This window comes from Felis catus, chromosome A2 (assembly GCF_018350175.1).
Source record: "Felis catus isolate Fca126 chromosome A2, F.catus_Fca126_mat1.0, whole genome shotgun sequence".
In the NCBI taxonomy this organism is placed as follows: domain Eukaryota; kingdom Metazoa; phylum Chordata; class Mammalia; order Carnivora; family Felidae; genus Felis; species Felis catus.
Window position 1 is genome coordinate 153,974,078 of NC_058369.1, and position 20,691 is coordinate 153,994,768.

At 38.4% G+C, this 20,691-nt stretch overlaps 1 protein-coding gene across 7 annotated transcripts in view; it reads left to right on the forward strand.

Moving 5' to 3' along the window:
* Positions 1-20,691, forward strand: part of TTC26 (tetratricopeptide repeat domain 26) — a 50,685-nt gene that overhangs the window by 19,421 nt on the left and 10,573 nt on the right. For 4 of the 7 annotated variants that reach the window (XM_011280575.4, XM_045052823.1, XM_011280576.4 and 1 more), the window contains 8 exons: positions 6,094-6,168; positions 10,783-10,885; positions 12,119-12,174; positions 13,734-13,787; positions 14,688-14,751; positions 16,711-16,799; positions 17,014-17,097; positions 19,265-19,334. In XM_011280575.4, the coding sequence (XP_011278877.1) occupies positions 6,094-6,168; positions 10,783-10,885; positions 12,119-12,174; positions 13,734-13,787; positions 14,688-14,751; positions 16,711-16,799; positions 17,014-17,097; positions 19,265-19,334 (595 nt within the window). Of the gene's footprint in view, positions 1-6,093; positions 6,169-10,782; positions 10,886-11,472; positions 11,521-12,118; positions 12,175-13,733; positions 13,788-14,687; positions 14,752-16,261; positions 16,412-16,710; positions 16,800-17,013; positions 17,098-19,264; positions 19,335-20,691 lie in introns of those variants that run through there. The other 3 variants (XR_006594631.1, XM_045052824.1, XR_002153980.3) reach the window with 3 other exon arrangements.

The window sequence follows — 20,691 nt, forward strand, 5'->3', positions numbered from 1 at the left end:
ACGTGCCCCTATACAGGTTATTTTTAGGTTAACTGTATGAGGGAGGCCATGCTTGGAAATTACTTCCTCAACCACTATTTTAGTTGATGTCAGAAGCCACCAAATTTCAAATGTAAAATTTGTGCATGTGTCAAAATTACAAAATCCCACCCTTGCCCAAAAAACTGTTCCAGCTGGCATTGTGCCATTGGGGGAGGCGGGAAAGGAACTGAAACCAGCGAACTGACTGTATCGAAGCAAAATTCAGTGAAACTGCAACGGCGAGGAACATTATTGACACGCTTTAGCTGACAGCAGATTCGACCCCTGGGTGAAACAGTGTTTCGTAATCGTGGGGGAGGGGAGGAGTACTATTTGTGGTTATGTTGGTGAAGGGTGGTCTGTTGTGGCAACACAGATGCCCGCCACTTCATCTGCTTAGTTTGCCACTGAACAGTCCATTTATATGTCATGTAAAATACGTTCTTGGGTATGCTCATTTCAACCAAATAGCCCCTGCAGTCTGCCTAACTGGCTGGTTTCCAGCATTAGCAGTTTAATAGTCAACTGGTTTGCAGTTTGATCTCTTTCGGGTTTATAGACTTTGGTAAGAACAAATAAACAAAATATATTCTCGCTTTTCTACCTTGAGTTAATCTTGGGGACTTTGCCAATGTTTCCCAGTCTATTAAATGTTTACATTTTGTCTGCCCATGCTCTTTCCGTAGGCTCGTATGGGTAGCATGGTTAACCAATATTCTGTAGGTCTGGCATTATCCAAGCCAGGGCACCAAGCTGCATCTCAGGTCTCTAAAAGGCATTCTTTTTCATGTGAAATTGTGTCTGCGCAGCTTACATACTAATTTTATAATGTTTCCAGCAGTAGATGACTATGTTAAATGTACCCTGACAAGCTTTGGCAGGGGGAACTTTAGCTGTTTGTGTTTACTTATAATTTTATCAAACCATTTAAAAATAAGGCATTCCTCTAGTAATTTGTATAATGGGTTCAACCTTATATGGTTCATTCTCTCTACAAACACCAGTAGCATTCTGCTCTTCTATAGTAAGCATGATGTAATCTGTAATGATTCACCTAATTTTTAAAGTATTTTGAATAACTTGCCCAAAATTTTACAACAAGTGATGAATTCAGCTCTCAAACCCTTGTTTATCTGACTCTAAAGCCCATAGACTTAACTGCAATTTTAGATGAAATTTCTTAGCTCTTTTATGTGATTGTATATATATAATATATAAAATATCATGCGTACTATTTGGTAGTTGCCTAATTGTCTTTAATCTAGACAAGTTTATTGAGGTTTGAAACTTTATTTTGACGTTCACATCCCTGTACCTGGCACAAAGCACACATAAAGTTGGTGTCAACTAAGTGTATTGGTTAAATGAGAAACTTAAAGTATGACTTAGAAATTAAGGGAGAATTGTGTTCAAAGAAGGGGGAGGTTCAAAAGAGGTCAGTAAAGATGAAGATTGAGAAAAAGCCATTGGGTACCATAACTAGGATTTCCTACAGTTCCCTACTCTGATGATTAGCATATCATTATCATTGGGGGTTGGATCTAGACAACAAGGAGTTGAGGAGTGGGTGAGTAATTGCTTGGATTGGAATTTGTCATAAAGGATATGGCAGAAGGATGACAATTAGATGATGAAGCAATAGAAGCAGTGAATGTAAGATGCTGGGGGAAGGAAGGAGAATGCTAGTTTCAGAGGATAAAGACTTAAAAAAAATGTTTTTTAATGTTTATTTTTGAGAGAGAGAGAGAGAGAGACAGACAGACAGACAGAACATGAGCAGGGGAGGGGCAGAGAGAGAGGGAGACACAGAATCTGAAGCAGGCTCCAGGCTCTCAGCTGTCAGCACAGAGCCCAAAGAGGGGCTCAAACCCACGAACCGTGAGATCATGACCTGAGCCAAAGGTGGCCGCTCAACCAACTGAGCCACCCAGGCACCCCTCAGAGGATAAAGACTTAAACAAAATCCGCCGCCCACACTGGGAAGGCTTCCAGGGTAGTGGTTAAGAACAGGAGCTTTGAAATCAGATAGACCCAAATTCTACTCCCGGGTGATAGCTGTGCGGCCTTCAGTGAACTACTTAACCTCCTGCAAAGTAAGGAAAGTAATAGACTGACTTATTATAGCCTGCTGTGAAGATTAAGTGATACGATGTACGTAAAGTTCCTAACTTGATGTACATGGCAAACTCTCAGTAAATATTAACATTTATCAAGGATTTTGTAGGCAGAAACATTGTCAAAACTATGTTTTTCTTTATGTTTTGTGCTTTCTTTATTTTGTTTAAGAGGACTTCCTGGCTCAAGATCATATTCTCTGGTGTTATCTTCTAAAAACCTCATTGTTTTGCCTTTTTCAAATTTAAATGATCTATAATTATATATATTTTTTTATTTTTTTAAAGATTTTATTTTTTTAAAGGTTTATTTATTTTGAGAGAGAGAGAGAGTGAGAACATGAGCAGGGGAGGGGCAGAGAGAGAGGCAGAGAGAGAATTCTAAGCAGGCCTCACGTGGTCAGTGCAGAGCCCAACATGGGGCTCGAACCCATGAACTGTGAGATCTTGACCTAACCTGAAGTCGGATGCTCAACTGACTGAGCCACCCAGGTGCCCCAAAGATTCTATGTTTTTTAAGTGGGGCTCGAACTCATGACCCCAAGACCAAGAGTTGCATGCCCACTGACTGAACCAGTCAGGCGCCCCTAATTATATTATAATACGTTATATTTAAAAGGTTTAGGGGCGCCTGGGTGGCTCAGTCGGTTGGGCGGCTGACTTCGGCTCAGGTCATGATCTCCCGGTCCGTGAGTTCGAGCCCCGCGTCGGGCTCTGTGCTGACAGCTCATAGCCTGGAGCCTGTTTCGGATTCTGTGTCTCCCTCTCTCTCTCACCCTCCCCTGTTCATGCTCTGTCTCTCTCTGTCTCAAAAATAAATAAAACGTTAAAAAAAATTAAAAGAAAATAAAATAAAAGGTTTAATTTCTCAATTAAAAGACAAAGATTGGCAAATTAGATTTAAAAGACAAAACCCTAATATATGTTTTAAATATAAGGGCACAGAAAATTTGAATGTAAAAGGATATATTTCATGTAGAATATTTCCTCTTTTAATTTATTAAAAATTAAAAAAAAATTTTAATTTGAGAGAGCGGGGGAGGGGAGAGAGAGAATGAGAGTCTTAAGCAGGCTCCACACTCAGCCCAGAGCCTGACATGGGGCCTGATCCCATGACCCTGGGATCATGACCCGAGCCAAAGTCAAGAGTTGGATGCTCAACCAACCAGCCATCTAGGCGCCCACATGTGAACTTTTATGATTATCTTCTTTTACTTAGCATAACGTTTATAAAGTTCATCATGCTGTAGCATGTATTACTATTTCATTTGTTTTTATGAGCAAATAATATTCTATTGTGTGGATATATTTCATTTTATTTTTCCATTCATCAGCTGATGGACATTTGGGTTGTTTCCGCTTTCTGTCTATTATGAATAATGCTGTTATGAGCATTTGTGTACGTGTTTTTGGACATGTTTTGGACTTGTTTCCACTTGTCTTGGGTATATGCCTAGAAGAGGAATTGCTGGGTTATATGGAACTCTCTATTTAATTAAGGGACTGCCAGACTGTTTTACAAAGTAACTGTACAAGTTTACATTCACACCAGCCGTATGTAGGAGTTTCAGTTTCTCTATATCCTTGCCAACAGTTATTATCTGACTTTTTTATGCTAGCCATCCTGTTGGATGTGAAGTGGAATCTCATTGTGGTTTTGATTGGCGTTTCTCTGATGACTAGTGGTGTTAGACATCTTTGCTTGTGCAGTGAGTGCTGCTTTATTTTTTTTTTTTATTTTTTAAATGTTTATTTATTTTTGAGAGAGACAGAGACAGAATGCAAGTGGGTTAGGGGCAGAGAGAGAGGGAGACACAGAATCCGAAGCAGGCTCCAGGCTCCGAGCCGTCAGCACAGAGCCCGATGCGGGGCTCAAACTCACAGAGCTGTGAGATCATGACCTGAGCCCAAGTCAGATGCTCAACGAACTGAGCCACCCAGGCACCCCAGTGAGTGCTGCTTTAAATCTTGTGTCTTAGGCATCTCACTTGCCTTCCCCTGAGTTCTGGCTGGTCCTGCCTGAATCAGAACTATCCTCATCTTACTAAAAGATTTTCTTTTTTCACTTTCATTTGCTCAAGTGTGCACTGAAGTTTTCCAGAGACAACGTGATTTCAAAATAGATCCAGTGCAGATACAGACATGCCAAGCTAGCTGTCCTCTTTTAAGCCTGACATGAAAGAGATTTGCAAAAATTTATGGAACAGTACTACTCTTCTCACTAAATTTTTGCAGTGGTAAATGCAGGGATTTTTTTTAAGTTTATTTATCTATTTTGAGAAAGACAGAGACAGCGTGAGTGGGGGAAGGGGCAGAGAGAGAGTATTCCAAGAAGGCTCTGTGCTGCCAGCACAGAGCCCCACATCGGGCTTGAACTCACAATATTGCAAGATCATGACCTGAGCCGAAACCTAGAATTCGACACTAAACTGACTGAACCACCCAGGCACCCCTACATGCAATTTTTAAAAATGTTTATTTATTTTTGAGAGAGAAAGAGCATGAATGAGGAGAGAGAGGGAGAGACACAGAATCCAAAGGAGGCTCCCGGCACTGAGCTATCAGCATTGAGCCCTACGTGGGACTCAAAACTCACGAACCATGAAATCATGACCTTAGCCAAAGTCGGACGCTCAACTGACTGAGCCACCCAGGCACCCCTAAATGCAGTTTTCTTAATGAAATATATTTATGTTAATATATAATGGTTTTATTATTATTTTTGATTAATTGAATAATTTAAAATTTCTGTTTTAATTTCTAATACAATGTGTATTGTAGTGTGAGCTATTTATGTGGGCTATACCCCATGTAAACAAAAGCTCTTTAGGATCCTTAATAATTTTTAAGACTATAAAAAAGATCTTGAGATCAAAAAGCTTGAAAATTGCTGATCTAACCTAATATTACCAAACACTTTAGAATTGCTGCTGTGGACAAAAGAAGGGATTAATAAAAGCATTGCTGAGGTAGATGCACAATCCCTTATGAGATCAAGTAGAGCAAGTGTGTAGTGGTTAGTGAGAACAATTGAGAATTTAAATAGTGGGGAGCTTGGGTGGCTCAGTTGGTTGAGCGTCTGACTGTTGATTTCGGCTCCGATCATGATCCCAGGGTCAGGGGATCGAGCCCCACATCAGGCTCTGTGCTTAGCATGGAGCCTGTTTAAGATATTCTCTCTCTCGCTCTCTCTCTCTCTCTCTCTCTCTCTCTCTCTGTCTCTCCCTCTCTCCCCCCTCCCTCCCTCGCTCCTTCCCTCTCCCTCCTCAGCCCTCTGCCCCTCTCCCCTGCTTGCTCTCTGTCTCTAAAATAAAATTTTTAAAAATTTAATTATTTTATCCTGAAAAAGTTAGCTACCTACTGACGGAAGTAGAAAAAGGAGAGGAAGATTACTCAAAATTATAGATTGGCAAGTCAGGAACAACAGAAAGCTGAGGAAGGGCTAAGGGAATCGAGGGTGTTAGTGAGGATGCTAGAAATGGTTGACCATTTGTTCTATGGGGAGCTAAAAGGGTGAGAGAATACAGAAGAGATCTGATAGGTCTAATAAATAATAGGAGAAGGTATTTTAATTATGGTATGTAAGTAAAGGCCAATTCAGCAGGAAGGAGGTACTATGAGAGTTCAGGGTATAGGTGGAATGATCACATTGAAGAATCAACCTCAGTTGTGAAAAACTTAGCTCCTTTATCACCTTTGGCTCTGCAAAGTAGAAGTCTTCAGACTTGGGTTGACCAGTTTCAAACTTGCTGCTTATTGGAAGGTTCAAGTCATGTAATGTTTATAAGCCCTGATGTTCTCATCTGTAAAATGAGGATAAGCACACTGACTCTCCGAGTCCTGAGAAACAAATGAAGCAGTGTGTTAAATTCCTTGTAAACTATAAAACGTTGTAAAAATATGTGGTGTAAGGACTGTATACTTGCGTTTTCCTAAGCCTTTCCTTTTTCAATTTCAGGCAGAACTCAAAAGCTTGATGGACAACGCTTCTTCTTCCTTTGAATTTGCTAAAGAACTCATCAGGCACAATCTGGTGAATAGCACTATCATCGTGACTGAATTGAGTCTTAATCCTACTTTGGTATATCAAAGCAGTTAAAAGGATACGTGAAGGGAGATATTGCAACAAATACTTCTCTACTCTAAGCAAACTTCTCCTTGCTATGGGAGAGAGAACATAAGTTTTAGATATGAGGTCCTCTCCTCAAGGAAACCCTTACTGGGAGGGCAGTAAGACATATATAACATTTAGAAAGAAGTGCAAGGCAGTATAAGTCCAAGGGTTCATTTTGTTGGCCAAGACCAAGGAACATCTATCCTTGTGGATTACAATGAATGGAAGGATTTTCTGGCGAAAGTCAAACTCGAGTCCATCTTTGTTTTTTTTGTTTGTTTGTTTTTGTTTTTAATTTTTTTATGTTTTTAAATTTATTTTTGAGACAGAGAGAGACAGAGCATGAGCAGGGGAGGGACAGAGAGAAGGGGAGACACAGACTCTGAAGCAGGCTCCAGGCTCTGAGCTGTCAGTACAGAGCCCGACGCAGGGCTCAAACTCATGGAGTGTGAGATCATGACCTGAGCTGAAGTCGGACACTTAACCAACTGAGCCACCCAGGCACCCAAAATTTAATTTATTTTTTAAATTTACATCTAAGTTAGTTAGCATATAGTGCAACAATGATTTCAGGAATAGATTCCTTAGTGCCCCTTACCCATTTAGCCCATCCCCCCCACAATCCCTCCAGTAACCCTCTGTTTGTTCTCCATATTTAGGAGTCTCTTACGTTTTGTCCTCCTCCCTGTTTTTATATTATTTTGAAAGCATCTGTATTTAAGGAGCTTTTCTTAAAAGCTTCCCAGATGGATATAATGTACAGCCAGAGTAAGGAAGCACCATAGGTATATATGACTGGAAGGAGTATGTCAGCTAGTTAATAGGGATTTGTTTCTGAGAGTGGGATTAAAGAGAGAAATGAGAATACAGAAATTTTCCTTTTGTAATATATAAGTTTTCCCCCTTTGAACATATAATACTTTTATAATTTAAAACAAAGTCTAAAATTACTACACAATATAAATGGTTGTTATGAGCATTGGCTTTTGCGGTCAGACTTGAGGTCAAAATCAGCCTATTCCATGTACTAGCTTTGGACCTTTGGGTGAGTCACTTAGCATTGTTGAGACTCAGTGTTCTCAGGTGTTCCACAGGGGAAATTACAGTGCCTACCGTATTTTCTTGTGAGGACCAAATGAGGTAACGTGTGTAAGATGCTTTGCACAGTATCTAGCACTTAGTACACATTTAGTAAATCATGTTTTTGTGATCATGCTATGGCCATCAGTCCAAACTGCAGAAGCATCATTGGGCAGAAGAGTCCATTGAATTTGGTTAAAGGAGTTAATTTGTGCCTTCTGAGAGTAAGTTTACTAGTGTGCTGAAAGCAGGAGGTTAAGGAGCAAGTGGATAATAAAGTTGAAGCAGTAAAGCCACACACTTTTGAAGTGTGGTACTGAAAGAAAGGAAAAAAATAGGGCACTATCCAGAGGGAGGAAGATTTTTCAAGAGAGCAAAAATGCTTGTGTATGTTTAAAGTTGAGAAGTAGGACCAGGAGCAATGAAGATAGAATAATTAATAGAGAAACAAGATCCAGGTTGACTAAAACATCCTGAGATCCCTGGATTGGGAGAACAAATGTTAAAATGCCCCATACTACCTGGAGCAACCTATACATTTAATGCAATCCCTTTCAGAATACCAACAGCATTTGTCACAGAACCAGAGCAAACAGTCCTAAAATTTGTATGGAACTGTAAGAGATCCTGAATGGCCAAAGTAATCTTGAAAAAGAGGAACAAAACTGGAGATATCACAATCCCAGATTTCAAGATATACTGCAAAGATGTAGTAATCAAAATAGTATGGTATTGGCATAAAAATAGACACAGATCAATGGAACAGAATAGAAGGGCCAGAAATAAACCCACAATTATATGATCAATGAGTCTTCAACAAAGGAGGCAGGAATATGAAACGGGAAAAGGACAGTCTTTTCAACGAATGGTGTTGGGCGAATCAGACAGCTACATGCAAAAGAATGAAACTGGGCCATTTTATTACACCAAAAGTAAACTCAAATGGATTAAGAACCTAAATATGACACCTGAAACCATAAACATCCTAAAGGAGAGCACAGGCAGTAATTTCTCACATTGGCCATAGTAGCATTTTTCTAGATATGTCTTCTGTGGTAAGGGCAACAAAAGCAAAAAAAAAAAAAACAAAAAACAAAAAACAGTTAGGACTAACATCAAAATTAAAAGTTCTGCCCAGTCAAGGAAACAATCAACAAAACACAAAAACAACCTGCAGAGTGGGAAAAGATATTTGCAAATGATATCTGATAAGGGGTCAGTATCCAAAATGTATAAAAAACTTATACAACTTGGGGCGCTTGGGTGGCTCATTCAGTTAAGCATCTGCCTCTTGATCTCGGCTCAGGTCATGATATCACAGTTAGTGAGTTTGAGCCCCACATGGGGCTCTGTTCGACAGCACATAGCCTGCTTGGAATTCTTTCTTTGTCTCTTTCTGCACCTACTCCACTCGTGCTCTTTCTCTCTCTCTCAAAAACAAAACAAAACAAAAAACAAACAAAAAAAACCACTTATACAACTCAACACCAATCCGATAAATAAAAAATGGGCAGAAGACATGAACAGACATTTCTCCAAAGAAGACATCCAAATTGCCAACAGACATGAGAAGATGCTTAACATCATTCATCATCAGGAAAATGCAAATCAAAACTACAATGAGATATCACCTCACACCTGCTAGAATGGCTAAAATAAAAACACAGGAAGTAACAAATGTTGGTGAGAATGTGGAGAAAAAGGAACCCGTGTGCACTGTTAATGGGAATGAAATTGGTGCACTGTGGAAAAGAGTATGGGGGTTCCTCGAAAAATTAAAAATAGATTTACCATGTGATCCAGAATTCCACTGGATTCCGCTGGGTGTTTACTCAAAGAACACGAAAAACATGAAAATATTCAAAATTATATATGTACCCCTATATTTATTGCAGAATTATTTACAATAGCCAAATTATGGAAGCACCTCAAGTGTCAATCAATAAATGAATGGATGTATATATATATATTTATATATAAATATATATAATTATACATATATAATATATATATTAATATATTATATATATATTAATATATATATTTGTGTGCTTTTGTTGCCCTCACCACAGAAGACATATCTAGAAAAATGCTACTATGGCCAATGTGAGAAACTACTGCCTGTGCTCTCTTTTAGGATGTTTATGGTTTCAGGTGTCATATTTAGGTTCTTAATCCATTTGAGTTTACTTTTGGTGTAAGAAAATGGTCCAGTTTCATTCTTTTGCTCCCCCTACAGCAAATCCACAGACACACAATGGAATGTTACTCAGCCATAAAAAGAGTGAATTCTTGCCATTTGGGGTACATGGATGGAGCTAGAGTGTATAAAGTCAAATGAAATAAGTCTGAGAAAGACACCGTATGATTTCAGTCATACGTGGAATTTAAGAAATAAAACAAATGAACAAAGAAAAAAAGAGACCAACCAAAAAACAGACTCTTGACTACAGAGAACAAATAGCTGATTACCAGAGGGGAGATGAGTGGGGGGATGGTTGAAATAGGTGAAGGGGATTAAGAGTACACTTGTCATGATGAGCACTGAGTAATGTATAGAATAGTTGAATCACCATATTGTACACCTGATGTTAACTGTACTAGAATTAATTTTTTTGAGGTCATGAAATCAAGAAACCAGATGAAAGAATTAATCTTGGCAAAAGAAGGGAACATCTCAGATAAGGAAGAATCAAGAAAGAAACCAAATGGATATTTTTGAGGTAGAAAGCAGAGATTGGGTAGCTCATGCCTGATGGCCTCGATCTCTGTGTAGTTATTTATGAAACAGCTTGCTATGTGTCAGATACTGTGCTAGGTTCTGGGTAAACTACAGTGCATAAAACTGCTCTCTCGGATAGTATTTTTGTTTTAGCCATTGTCATTAGCATATGACAATATTCTTACGTGTTTGCTGTTTGAGGCTCTCTCCCCACTTGAGTGTAGCTGTGTTATAGTGACAAGGAAGTGACTTGTTCCTGCTGCAACGCCAGTGCTTACTACAATCCCAGACAAACAGTAGGCGCTACTATTTATGCAATTCATTAAATGTTACCTACTATGTACCACACATTTACCCCTCTTGATCTCATTCAATCCTTATAATGAAGAAAAAGGCTCAAAAAGGTTATATAAATTCCTTCCTGGAGTTTTTGATATAGAATATTTGTCTAGAAAAAAGTTTTATTATTGACTATTGGGTACTTTAAGAGTTTTCTGTAGTTCTTATGAAAAGGAAACGTATGCGATAGGCGTATGCCTTTATTCTGTTGCTTACACTTATTAGATAATGGCTTTTTTCAAGAAGGTCAAAGTCGTGTGTATATTGAGAGCTTCAAAAATATATTCATCTTTTCAAAGAATAACTGAGTTATAAGTGGCAGCTCCTTACACATTTCCCCAGTAAGTGCATTCATGCTTATTGCCATAATAATGGACTTTTTCTGTCGTTAGGTTGTTTTCCGAGGAGGTGAAGGGGCTTTGCAGGTTTTGCCTCCCCTGGTTGATGTCATTCCTGAAGCTCGGTTAAACTTAGTGATTTACTACCTTCGTCAAGGTAAGAAAAATTTGTCTTGGTCTCGCTTACAATGACATATGGTAGAACATTTAATCTCTGATTGAGTTAGTTGCTTAACTTTTAAAATCCAAAATACTTCCAAAAATGTATTTGCAGCAGGTTCATAGGATAGAACAAATTTATTGGTGCTTATTTGTTGTCGTACCTTTTCTCTTGCCTCCAACCTTCTCCCTCATTCTGTTTTTCTTTCTTCCTTTTATTTTTCTGTCTTTTGTTCTCTACCCATCTATTTCAGTTTTTCCATCGTTTTTCCTTCCTCTTCCTTACAGTTATTTTTCTAGTGTTCCCCTGTGTATAGTGTACATCCATGTTTTCTTGAGTCTTTAACTATTTTTTATTTAGTCTAGTTGTCTGCCTTTCTGTTTCTTTCTACCTGCAGCTTCTTATGACAAATATTATGATTCAAAGAGAATGTGACATTGACTGCCCTTAAGTAAGGTTAAAATTGTAGACACATGCCTAAAGCAGTCTTTTACCTAACAGTGATGAGTGCAGGATAGGAGCTACCATGCATTGGTGGTGGCGCTGTGTCAAGGATCTCGGACTAACAGTGTGGGCCTTTTTAGGTACATGGTAGAAACCAACCAGACAACATATTCCTCATCGAGGAAAATGTAAGTGTTTATTAAAATAAGAACATGAACGTGTAAACAGTTCTATCTGATATATAAGCTCAATGAAGTAGGCTTTTGGACAGGAATTAAATATCGTATGTGTTTTATAAATTAATTTTTATTATAAAAAATTTCAAACTAAGCAAAAGTAAATAGTATAAATGCCCAAAACGAACAGCCAAGTATTCATTCCAGCTTCAACAGTCTTCAAGATATTGCCATTATTTTTTCATCCATACTCCCCCTACAGCAAATCCCAGACTTTATGTCATTTCACTCCTACATACTTAATATATATTCTCTTTTTAAAAATCGGTTGTTTTTCTTGTATAATTACAATGCCATTGGTATATAATAGTCCATATTTTAGCTTGGACACTTTTTTAGGTGCTTCATGGCTTATGGGTCTCCTAAGATATTTTGGTTATCCTTAAGATAATTACTCCACATTGAACTTGATGGAGAGTTAGAAGACAGATAAAACAACTCATACTTCCCATGAACATTTGAGTACTGAAGGACCGTATGTTTTTGGGACTATTTCAGAAGAGTTTGCTGGAATATAGACTAGTATAGCTACTTATTTCTTGTATTTCAGATGATGTTCAAGAAGCTTATAACTTAATTAAGGATCTGGAACCTACTACTCCTCAGGTAATTGAAAATGTGTTACCATTTTACTAACCAACTTCTGTTGAAAGCAGAATTTCAGAAAGGTAGCAAGAAGGCATATTAGAGAAGATTTCTGCTTGTAGAATCTCAGGGAAGACCATATATATTGATCTAGGAATGTCCTGTGAGACTTTTGATATGAGAATGAATATTCTGGATTTTTTTATGTTTTTAAACTCCCTTATATGTGGTCATTTCCTCAAAAGGGTTGAGGTGTGAAAAAACCTAAATCTAGGATTACAATGGAACTAACAGCAAGGTATAGAAAGAAACTTATCTCACTAGTATAATTGTTTGTAATTTGTCTTTCCCCTACTAGATTGTTAGCTCTTTGCAGTCAGGGACCGTTGTCTATTTGGATTTCCAACACTATGTACACAAGTATGTTGTAGACATTGTACTTATTGAATGAAAGACTGAAAATGTTTCTAGACCCTATGAAATCCAAGCAGGTATAGTTCTCAAGTGTATTAAAAGCTTCAGCATTGGGATGCCTGGGTGGCTTAGCTGGTTGAGCTTCCAACTCTTTATTTCAACTCAGGTTATGATCCCAAGGTCATCGTATTGAGTCCCACATTGGGTTCCATGCTGAGTGTGGAGCCTGCTTAGGATTCTCTCTCTCTCTTTGCCCCTCCACCCCACTCATGCGCTCGCTCTCTCTCTCTCTCTCTCTCAAATAAAAAAATAAAAGCTTTGGCATCTTTTGTGTTCTTTTTATGAGCCCTCTTAAATAAAAATAGTACCTACATAAAAGCTGTAAAGCTGCTAAAAAAGGTGTCTATTAAAGAAAAGAGCCATGTCTGAAAGGGATGAAGGTGAGGTCTCAGGGCTCCAAAAGAGAGAATACCTTACAAATGGAAATTACAGGATACTTTTTTGTTTTTTGAGGAAAAAGATTATTATGAAAACAAAGTTATTATATTATTGGAAAGAGAAAATAATGTGTATGTTGTTGTTATGAACAATGGCAGGGGCTAATAAGGTGATAAAAATTATTACATAAATATTTTGTTGTTAATTTTTTCCATTGAGTTCAACGGTTTTATTTTATTTTATTTTATTTTTTTTTATTTTTGGGACAGAGAGAGACAGAGCATGAACGGGGGAGGGGCAGAGAGAGAGGGAGACACAGAATCGGAAACAGGCTCCAGGCTCTGAGCCATCAGCCCAGAGCCCGACTCAGGGCTCGAACTCACGGACCGCGAGATCGTGACCTGGCTGAAGTCGGACGCTTAACCGACTGCGCCACCCAGGCGCCCCATTTTTTCCATTGAGTTCAAATAAAACTTAAAGTTTCCACTGAGTTTTTCTGCTTAAGATTGAGAATTTACAAATATGGTGAATTCTGTTATATGGACACTTTCCTGAAAACCAAATGAAAGTCTCCTAATTCTTTCATTCAAGCCAAGGATGGAAAAGAGAAAAGTGACTCTGGGTAACTTTTGATAATATATTGAGAGTATTAAGTTGAAATTAATTTGGAAGACATCTCATAGCTACACATTCTCTTAACAGTAATTAGTGTTATTACATGTTGCCAGGAGTATATCCTCAAAGGAGTGGTCAATGCAGCTCTTGGCCAGGAAATGGGTTCGGTAAGTATGAAATCACTGGTAATGTACAGCCTGCAGTTACACTGTTGTGGAAAAGATCAAAGTGAACGTTCAAGTTCAGCCAGCAATAAGCTTACGATTAGGCTCATTTGCAGTTCCTTTCGTTCCTCCATATCCCCCAACCTAGATTCCATTGTAAAAAGAATTCTATGTTATTTAAAGACCAAAAAAAGAAATTTTTCACCCTAAGAATTGTTGCTTCATCTTTTAAAAGCCCCATTTTTAAGCAGTGTGTTTATACCTAATAACAACTGCAAATCATCGCACGTCTTCATTCTTACTTTCAGTGAGTTGCATTAACCTTGCACACCTCTGAGCTGTAATCTTGGCATTTGTAAAATGGGGATAATTGTTTCTTTGGCAAAGACTTTTTGTAAGCACTGCCCAAAATTAAGTACTTATTCATACGAATATGGCACATTACATTCTTTTTGGAACAAAATAGATATAAATAAATCTTTTTATCTCTGGCTCCCTCTACAATAGTCACTGAATCAATGAATGAGTGTATTTAATACTCCTTGTTATAACTATGGCTCCTACCACAAGGTCTGATATATGATAAAGGAGCAATAAATATCTGTTCATTGTGTGAATGAATGAATGACTAAATGAATGAGTTCATTTAATGAAGGTACTTTTAGGATACAATTTGGGAATTAGATTTTTTTCTCTTTTTTATCTGACCCTGGCTTGGTTTCAGTTCAGTTTCAGGTTATGATTCTCTAGTTGCTTATGCTAATAAGAATTAGTTTGTTTGGGAGAGGATTTAAAAGAAGGGTATATATTAAATCCTGGCAAATATTTTAAAAGCATAACATATAATACAAATGAAATATTTTCAGCTTATATCAGCTCTCTCAGCTCTGCTTTGTTTTTCAGAGGGACCATATGAAAATTGCCCAGCAGTTCTTCCAGCTGGTGGGAGGGTCAGCGAGTGAGTGTGGTATGTCTGAAATCTGTACTCATTCACATGATTTGTAATTGTTGGAGTTGGTTCATATATTGACTGGTGAAGTTTGAGTCTCTGTCCGGAGGTACGTCTGTCAGGCTTGAAAGAAAAGTATAAAGTAGGAAGTCCTGTGGGAGAGACACAGGAGGGAGTATTGGGTTAGCTCTTCTCAACATCTCGACTAAAGTGGGATGAGAGAATATATAAATAGAGGAGAATAAATATAATCTTTAGTTCATAAGAGTTCTTAAAATTCGATTCTGTTTCTTTTATTTACTTTTTTTTATTAAATTTTTTTTTAACGTTTATTTATTTTTTGGGACAGAGAGAGACAGAGCATGAACGGGGGAGGGGCAGAGAGAGAGGGAGACACAGAATCGGAAGCAGGCTCCAGGCTCTGAGCCATCAGCCCAGAGCCTGATGCGGGGCTCGAACTCACAGACCGTGAGATTGTGACCTGAGCTGAAGTCGGACGCTTAACCGACTGAGCCACCCAGGCGCCCCCGATTCTGTTTCTTTTTAATGTTTATTTTTCATTTATTTTGACTCAGAGAGGGAGAGTGTGACCAGGGGAGGGGCAGAGAGAGAGGGAGAGAGAATCCCAAGCAGGCTCCATGCTGTTAGCACAGAGCCTGATGCAGGGTTCAAACCCACAAACAGATCATTACCCGAGCTGAAGTCAAGAGTTGGACACTTAACCAACGAGCCACGCAGGCACCCTGATTCTGGTTTTGATTTGAAACGTTAACTTCTCTTGATTTTTCAAGGGCTTTCTAAGTATTCAACTTTCATCATGTCATAGGTATTTTTTCTAGCGGGTCATTTGCCTTTCAATTTTGCCTGTGGTATTTTTTCACATATAAAAATATTTAAATCTTATTCAATTAAGTTTACCTTTTTATGATGATATTATACACGGGTATGTCGGTTAGAAAATGCTTCCGTACCCCCACAGTTAGATAATATTCACTTATATTTCCCACTAGTAGTTTTGTTGCTTTATTTTCTTAATTTAAGTATTGATTTCATTGGTCAAGATTGAGTGTAAGATTTGAGAAAGGGCTATCAAAAGGCCTGTGAGTTGGCCAGTAGGAGCTGGTACGGCTGTTTGCACCAGTTGTCTAAGGCCAGCATCTTTTCTGGTGGACAGTGTTCGTAGTGAACTAGTTGTTAAATATTTTTATCACCCCTGAATATTCATTTTCTTTCAAATGTTTCACTACGACCATTTATTGAATAATATTTCCTTTCCTCATTTCATTCATTTATATAAGAAACTTTATTGAGGTGCTGGGGATGTAGCAGGAAATAAAACCAACAAGTCCTCCATCCTTGTGGAGCATACAGTCCAGTGGGACAGACAATACACACAATAAATAAGTAGATCACATGGTGTATCTGACTGTGATAAGTGCTGTGGGGGGAAAATTAAACAGAGCAAGAATGAATAGGAGTCCCAGTGTCAAGGGTGGGGGTCATACTAATTCTCTACTATCTCAAACAGGAATCTGATATCAGACAGAAAGTTGTTCAGGATCAGGACCAGCTGGTTCCACGGCAAATTATTTCTCCATTTGATCTGGAAGTGCTAGGTTGTCTTATAGACAAGTGATGATGAAGACTAAGCCACATTAGTTGAGTGTGCACGTGTTGGAACGGGTGAGAGACTCAAAGACCTGGGAAAACATACGAGGAATACCGTAGCCTGCAGGGCGTGTGTTCATTCTGGAGTCTGTGAGTTAGGCCCAAGAGAGATCATTGGTCACCCTCAAGTACTGTGTGACCTCCATTATGCTGGGGTTTTGTCCACTGAACAGAATCTACAATCTCAGAATCTAGAAAGAGGTCTTGGAATACATTTCTATCTCTGAATTATAAAGTGACTCAAATCTCAGCTAAAGAGAACTTGGAGTTTCGTGAATATACCTGGTTCCTTTTCCCATTCCATTTCAGATACAATACCCGGGAGGCAGTGCATGGCTTCCTGTTTCTTTCTGCTTAAGCAATTTGATGATGTCTTGATTTACCTCAACTCATTTAAGGTCAGTATAGAATTTTCTAGATGAGTTTGTATACAAAATACTATATATAATGTGTCAGAGATAAGATACTCATAGAGATGGCCCTTTTACAATGGTGATGTTGGTGGTGTCAGCCCATGCCTTAAAATGATCTTTGAGTTTATCTGGTATAACTGATGTTTTTATATTTTGTATGTTAATACTCAATGTGACCTATTCTTGGGATGTTTTCCAGAGTTACTTCTACAATGATGACATCTTTAACTTTAATTACGCCCAAGCCAAAGCTGCAACAGGCAATACCAGCGAGGGTGAAGAGGTGGGTATCTGCTTTTGATGCATTTGAATGATTTCTATTTATAAACACTGTCTGCTTTAACTTTTTGAGGAACCTCCATACTGTTTTCCAGAGTGAAACAAAACGGGTAAACATAGGGGAAATAAAAAAAAAAAAAAAAGAAGCAAACCATAAAACAGACTCTTAACTATAGACCACAAACTGAGGGTTGCTGGAGGGGAGGTAGGCAGGGATGGGCTCAATGCCTGATGGGTATTAAGGAGGGCACGTGGTAAGCACTGGGTGTTGGATGGAAGTGATGAATCACTAAATTCTACACCCAAAATCACTATTACACAATATGTTAGCTATCTGGAATTTAAGTAAAAACTTGAAAATAAATGATAAAAATAAAAACATTGTTATCTTTTTGTCACTGAAACAATGTTCAAGGGCAAAGGATTATGAAAAGTTCTTTTGTTCTTAGGTTATATTAAAAAGTAAAATGTGAATAGACATAGATTTTGTAACTATGTACTGTTTTCCTTTTCTTGACAGCATTTATGAAAGCATAACATACAGTGAGAAAATTGTACAAATCAAATCAAAGTATACAGCTTGATGAATTTTTAAAGTGAACATATCCAGATAATCAGTACTCAGATCACGAAACAGTATTACCCTAGCCCCACAGAAATCCCTTCATCTACTTGTTTGAGTCCGTCTCTTTCCCCGGAGGCTAACCACTATTTTGACTTCTAACCCTGTAGATTAATTTGTCTGAATCATTCAAAGCAATTCAGTTGAATTATTCAATTCAGTTTTGTTATTATTTAGCAAATTGTTCCACTTATTATTATTCAAATTCGACTTCTTTCCTAACTTCCATTATGATGTCTTCTTTGTGAAATTTTTTTTTAATGTCTTTACTTATTTTTGAGAGAGAGAGAGAGAGAGAGAGAGAGAGAGAGAGCATGAGTAGGGGAGGGGCAGAGAGAGAGGGAGACACAGGATCCGAAGCAGGCTCCAGGCTCTGAGCTGTCAACACAGAGCCCGATGTGGGGCTCAAACTCACAAACCATGAGATCATGCCCTGAGCCGAAGTCAGACGCTCAACCGGCTGAGCCACCCAGGCGCCCCTTCTTTGTGAAATTTTATTTAAAATGTGTTTCATTGGGAATGCAAGCTGGTGCAGCCACTCTGGAAAACAGTATGGAGGTTCCTCAAAAAATTAAAAGTAGAACTACCCTACGACCCAGCAATTGCACTACCAGGTATTTATCCAAGAAATACAGGTGTGCTATTTTGAAAGGACACATGCACCCCCATGTTTATAGCAGCACTATCCGATGGAAAGAGCCCAAATGTCCATCGATGGATGAATGGATAAAGAAGATGTGGTATATATACAATGGAGTATTACTCGGCAATCTAAAAGAATGAAATCTTGCCATTTGCAACTACGTGGATGGAACTGGAGGGTATTATGCTAAGTGAAATTAGTCAGTCTGACAAAGACAAAAATCATATGATTTCACTCATATGAGGACTTTAAGAGACAAAACAGATGAACATAAGGGAAGGGAAACAAAAATAACATAAAAACAGGGAGGGGGACAAAACAGAAGAGACTCATAAATATGGAGAACAAACTGAGGGTTACCAGAGGGGTTGTAGGAGGGGGGATGGGCTAAATGGGTAAGGGGCATTAAGGAATCTACTCCTGAAATCATTGTTGCACTATATCCTAACTAATTTGGATGTAAATTTTTAAAAAATGAAAAAAAATGTGTTTCATGATTTTCAAATAGGTGTATTATCTTTCCCAAGCTTTTTATTTTGATTTCTAACTTAATTGTATTGTGGTTATCCAATGTGGTCTGTAAGACACCAGCCCTTCAAAATTTGTTGAGACTTGTTTTACTACCCAGTAATACGGTCAGGTGTTCTTAAACAAATGTGTATTATGCAGTTGTTAATTATTCTGTTCAAATCTTATATATCCTTACCAGCCTTTTGCCAGCTTGTGAGATCAATAACTGAGAGAAGTATGTCAACATCACCCTGTTTTGTCCTTTACTTAGCAGTCTGGATAGCATTTGATCATCTGTAAGGCTACCACTAAGTGTTAACCTAAGGCAAGCCCATATAGGTACTTTTATTGTGAAAATATCTTCATGTTTATTCCTTTTCTTTCCTCTTCTTACAGGTTTTCCTTTTAATCCAAAGTGAGAAGATGAAAAATGACTACATTTACCTCAGTTGGTTAGCTCGGTGCTGTGAGTCATCTTTTAAATGTTACAGAGGAATCTTTTTCTTCTCTGTTGCATAATCTTCTGGATAGAAATTATAGTGAACATTTATTTATTTATTTATTTATTTATTTATTTTTAAGGTTTTTTTTTTCATTTTATTTATTTATTTTGAGAGAGAGAGAGAAAAAGAGCACAAGCAGGGGAGGGACAAAGAGAGAGGGGAGACTGAGAATCCCAGGCAGGCTCCAGGCTGTCAGTGCAGAGGCTAATGCAGGACTTGATCGTGAGATCATGACCATGAGATCATGACCTGAACCAAAATCAAGAGTTGGACGCTCAACTGACTGAGCCACCCAGGTGCCCCTTGTTTTATTTTTTTATTTTAAAGAGAGAGAGCCGGGGAGAGGGGCAAATGGAGAGAGAGAGGGGAGAGAGAGAGAGAGAATCCCAAGCTGGCTTCATGCCCAGCATAGAGCCCAACATGGAGCTCGATCCCACGACCCCAGGATCATGACCTGAGCTGAAATCAAGAGTTGGATGCTCAACCGACTCAGCCACCCAGGCACCCTACAGTGAACATTTCTAATTTTGTTTTGTAGAATGAGTAAACACTGAAATTAAGCATCATTAATGCTACTCAGTTAGGGTGGCCATGTACACATACTACGTACATTTACCCTGTAGTTGGTTCTACCATATGACATTGACCTCGCATGAATAGTCCTGAAAGGTGTCAAGTTCTTCCTTCAGCCCTGCTCAAGTTTCCAGAATCTCAGTTTACAGTATTCTGTGTTAAATAGGCTAATTTTACCTTTTCATTATGATGAAGGCCTGAAAAGTGGTAATGTGTCAGAAATATATTTTTTTAATCTGTTTTTAAAGTTTATTTATTTTGAGAGAGTGTACACGTGCATGAGCTAGGGAGGGGCAGAGAGAAAGGGAGAAAGAATCTAAAACGGGCTCCGTGCCTACAGCATGGGCTCAATCCCACAAACCATAATTTTTTAAAATACTCTGTAGCCTACAACCTTTGTCTGTCATCCCCTATTCATTACCTTTCCTTGCTCCTTTTTTTTCACTCAGATTTAAAATGTTCACAGAGTTTTTGAAGTCACAGAAAGATTTCAGCAATCACATGTTCTCAGTGAGGCTGAAACTGTATGAGAAGGATTTAATGAATGATATGTGACTTTTAAGCAGATGAGCAAAGCGGGAACTACTGGAAATCAACCCAATCTAAAAAGACATAATTCTGTGAATCCTAACTTAAATATTTTACGTATGGTAGACTTCTGATGGAGAACCAGCTTAATGATGACCTTGCAAGCTTTCTACAGAAGGGCTGTTTACCATTCCTTTGTCTGTTTGGAACATAGAAACA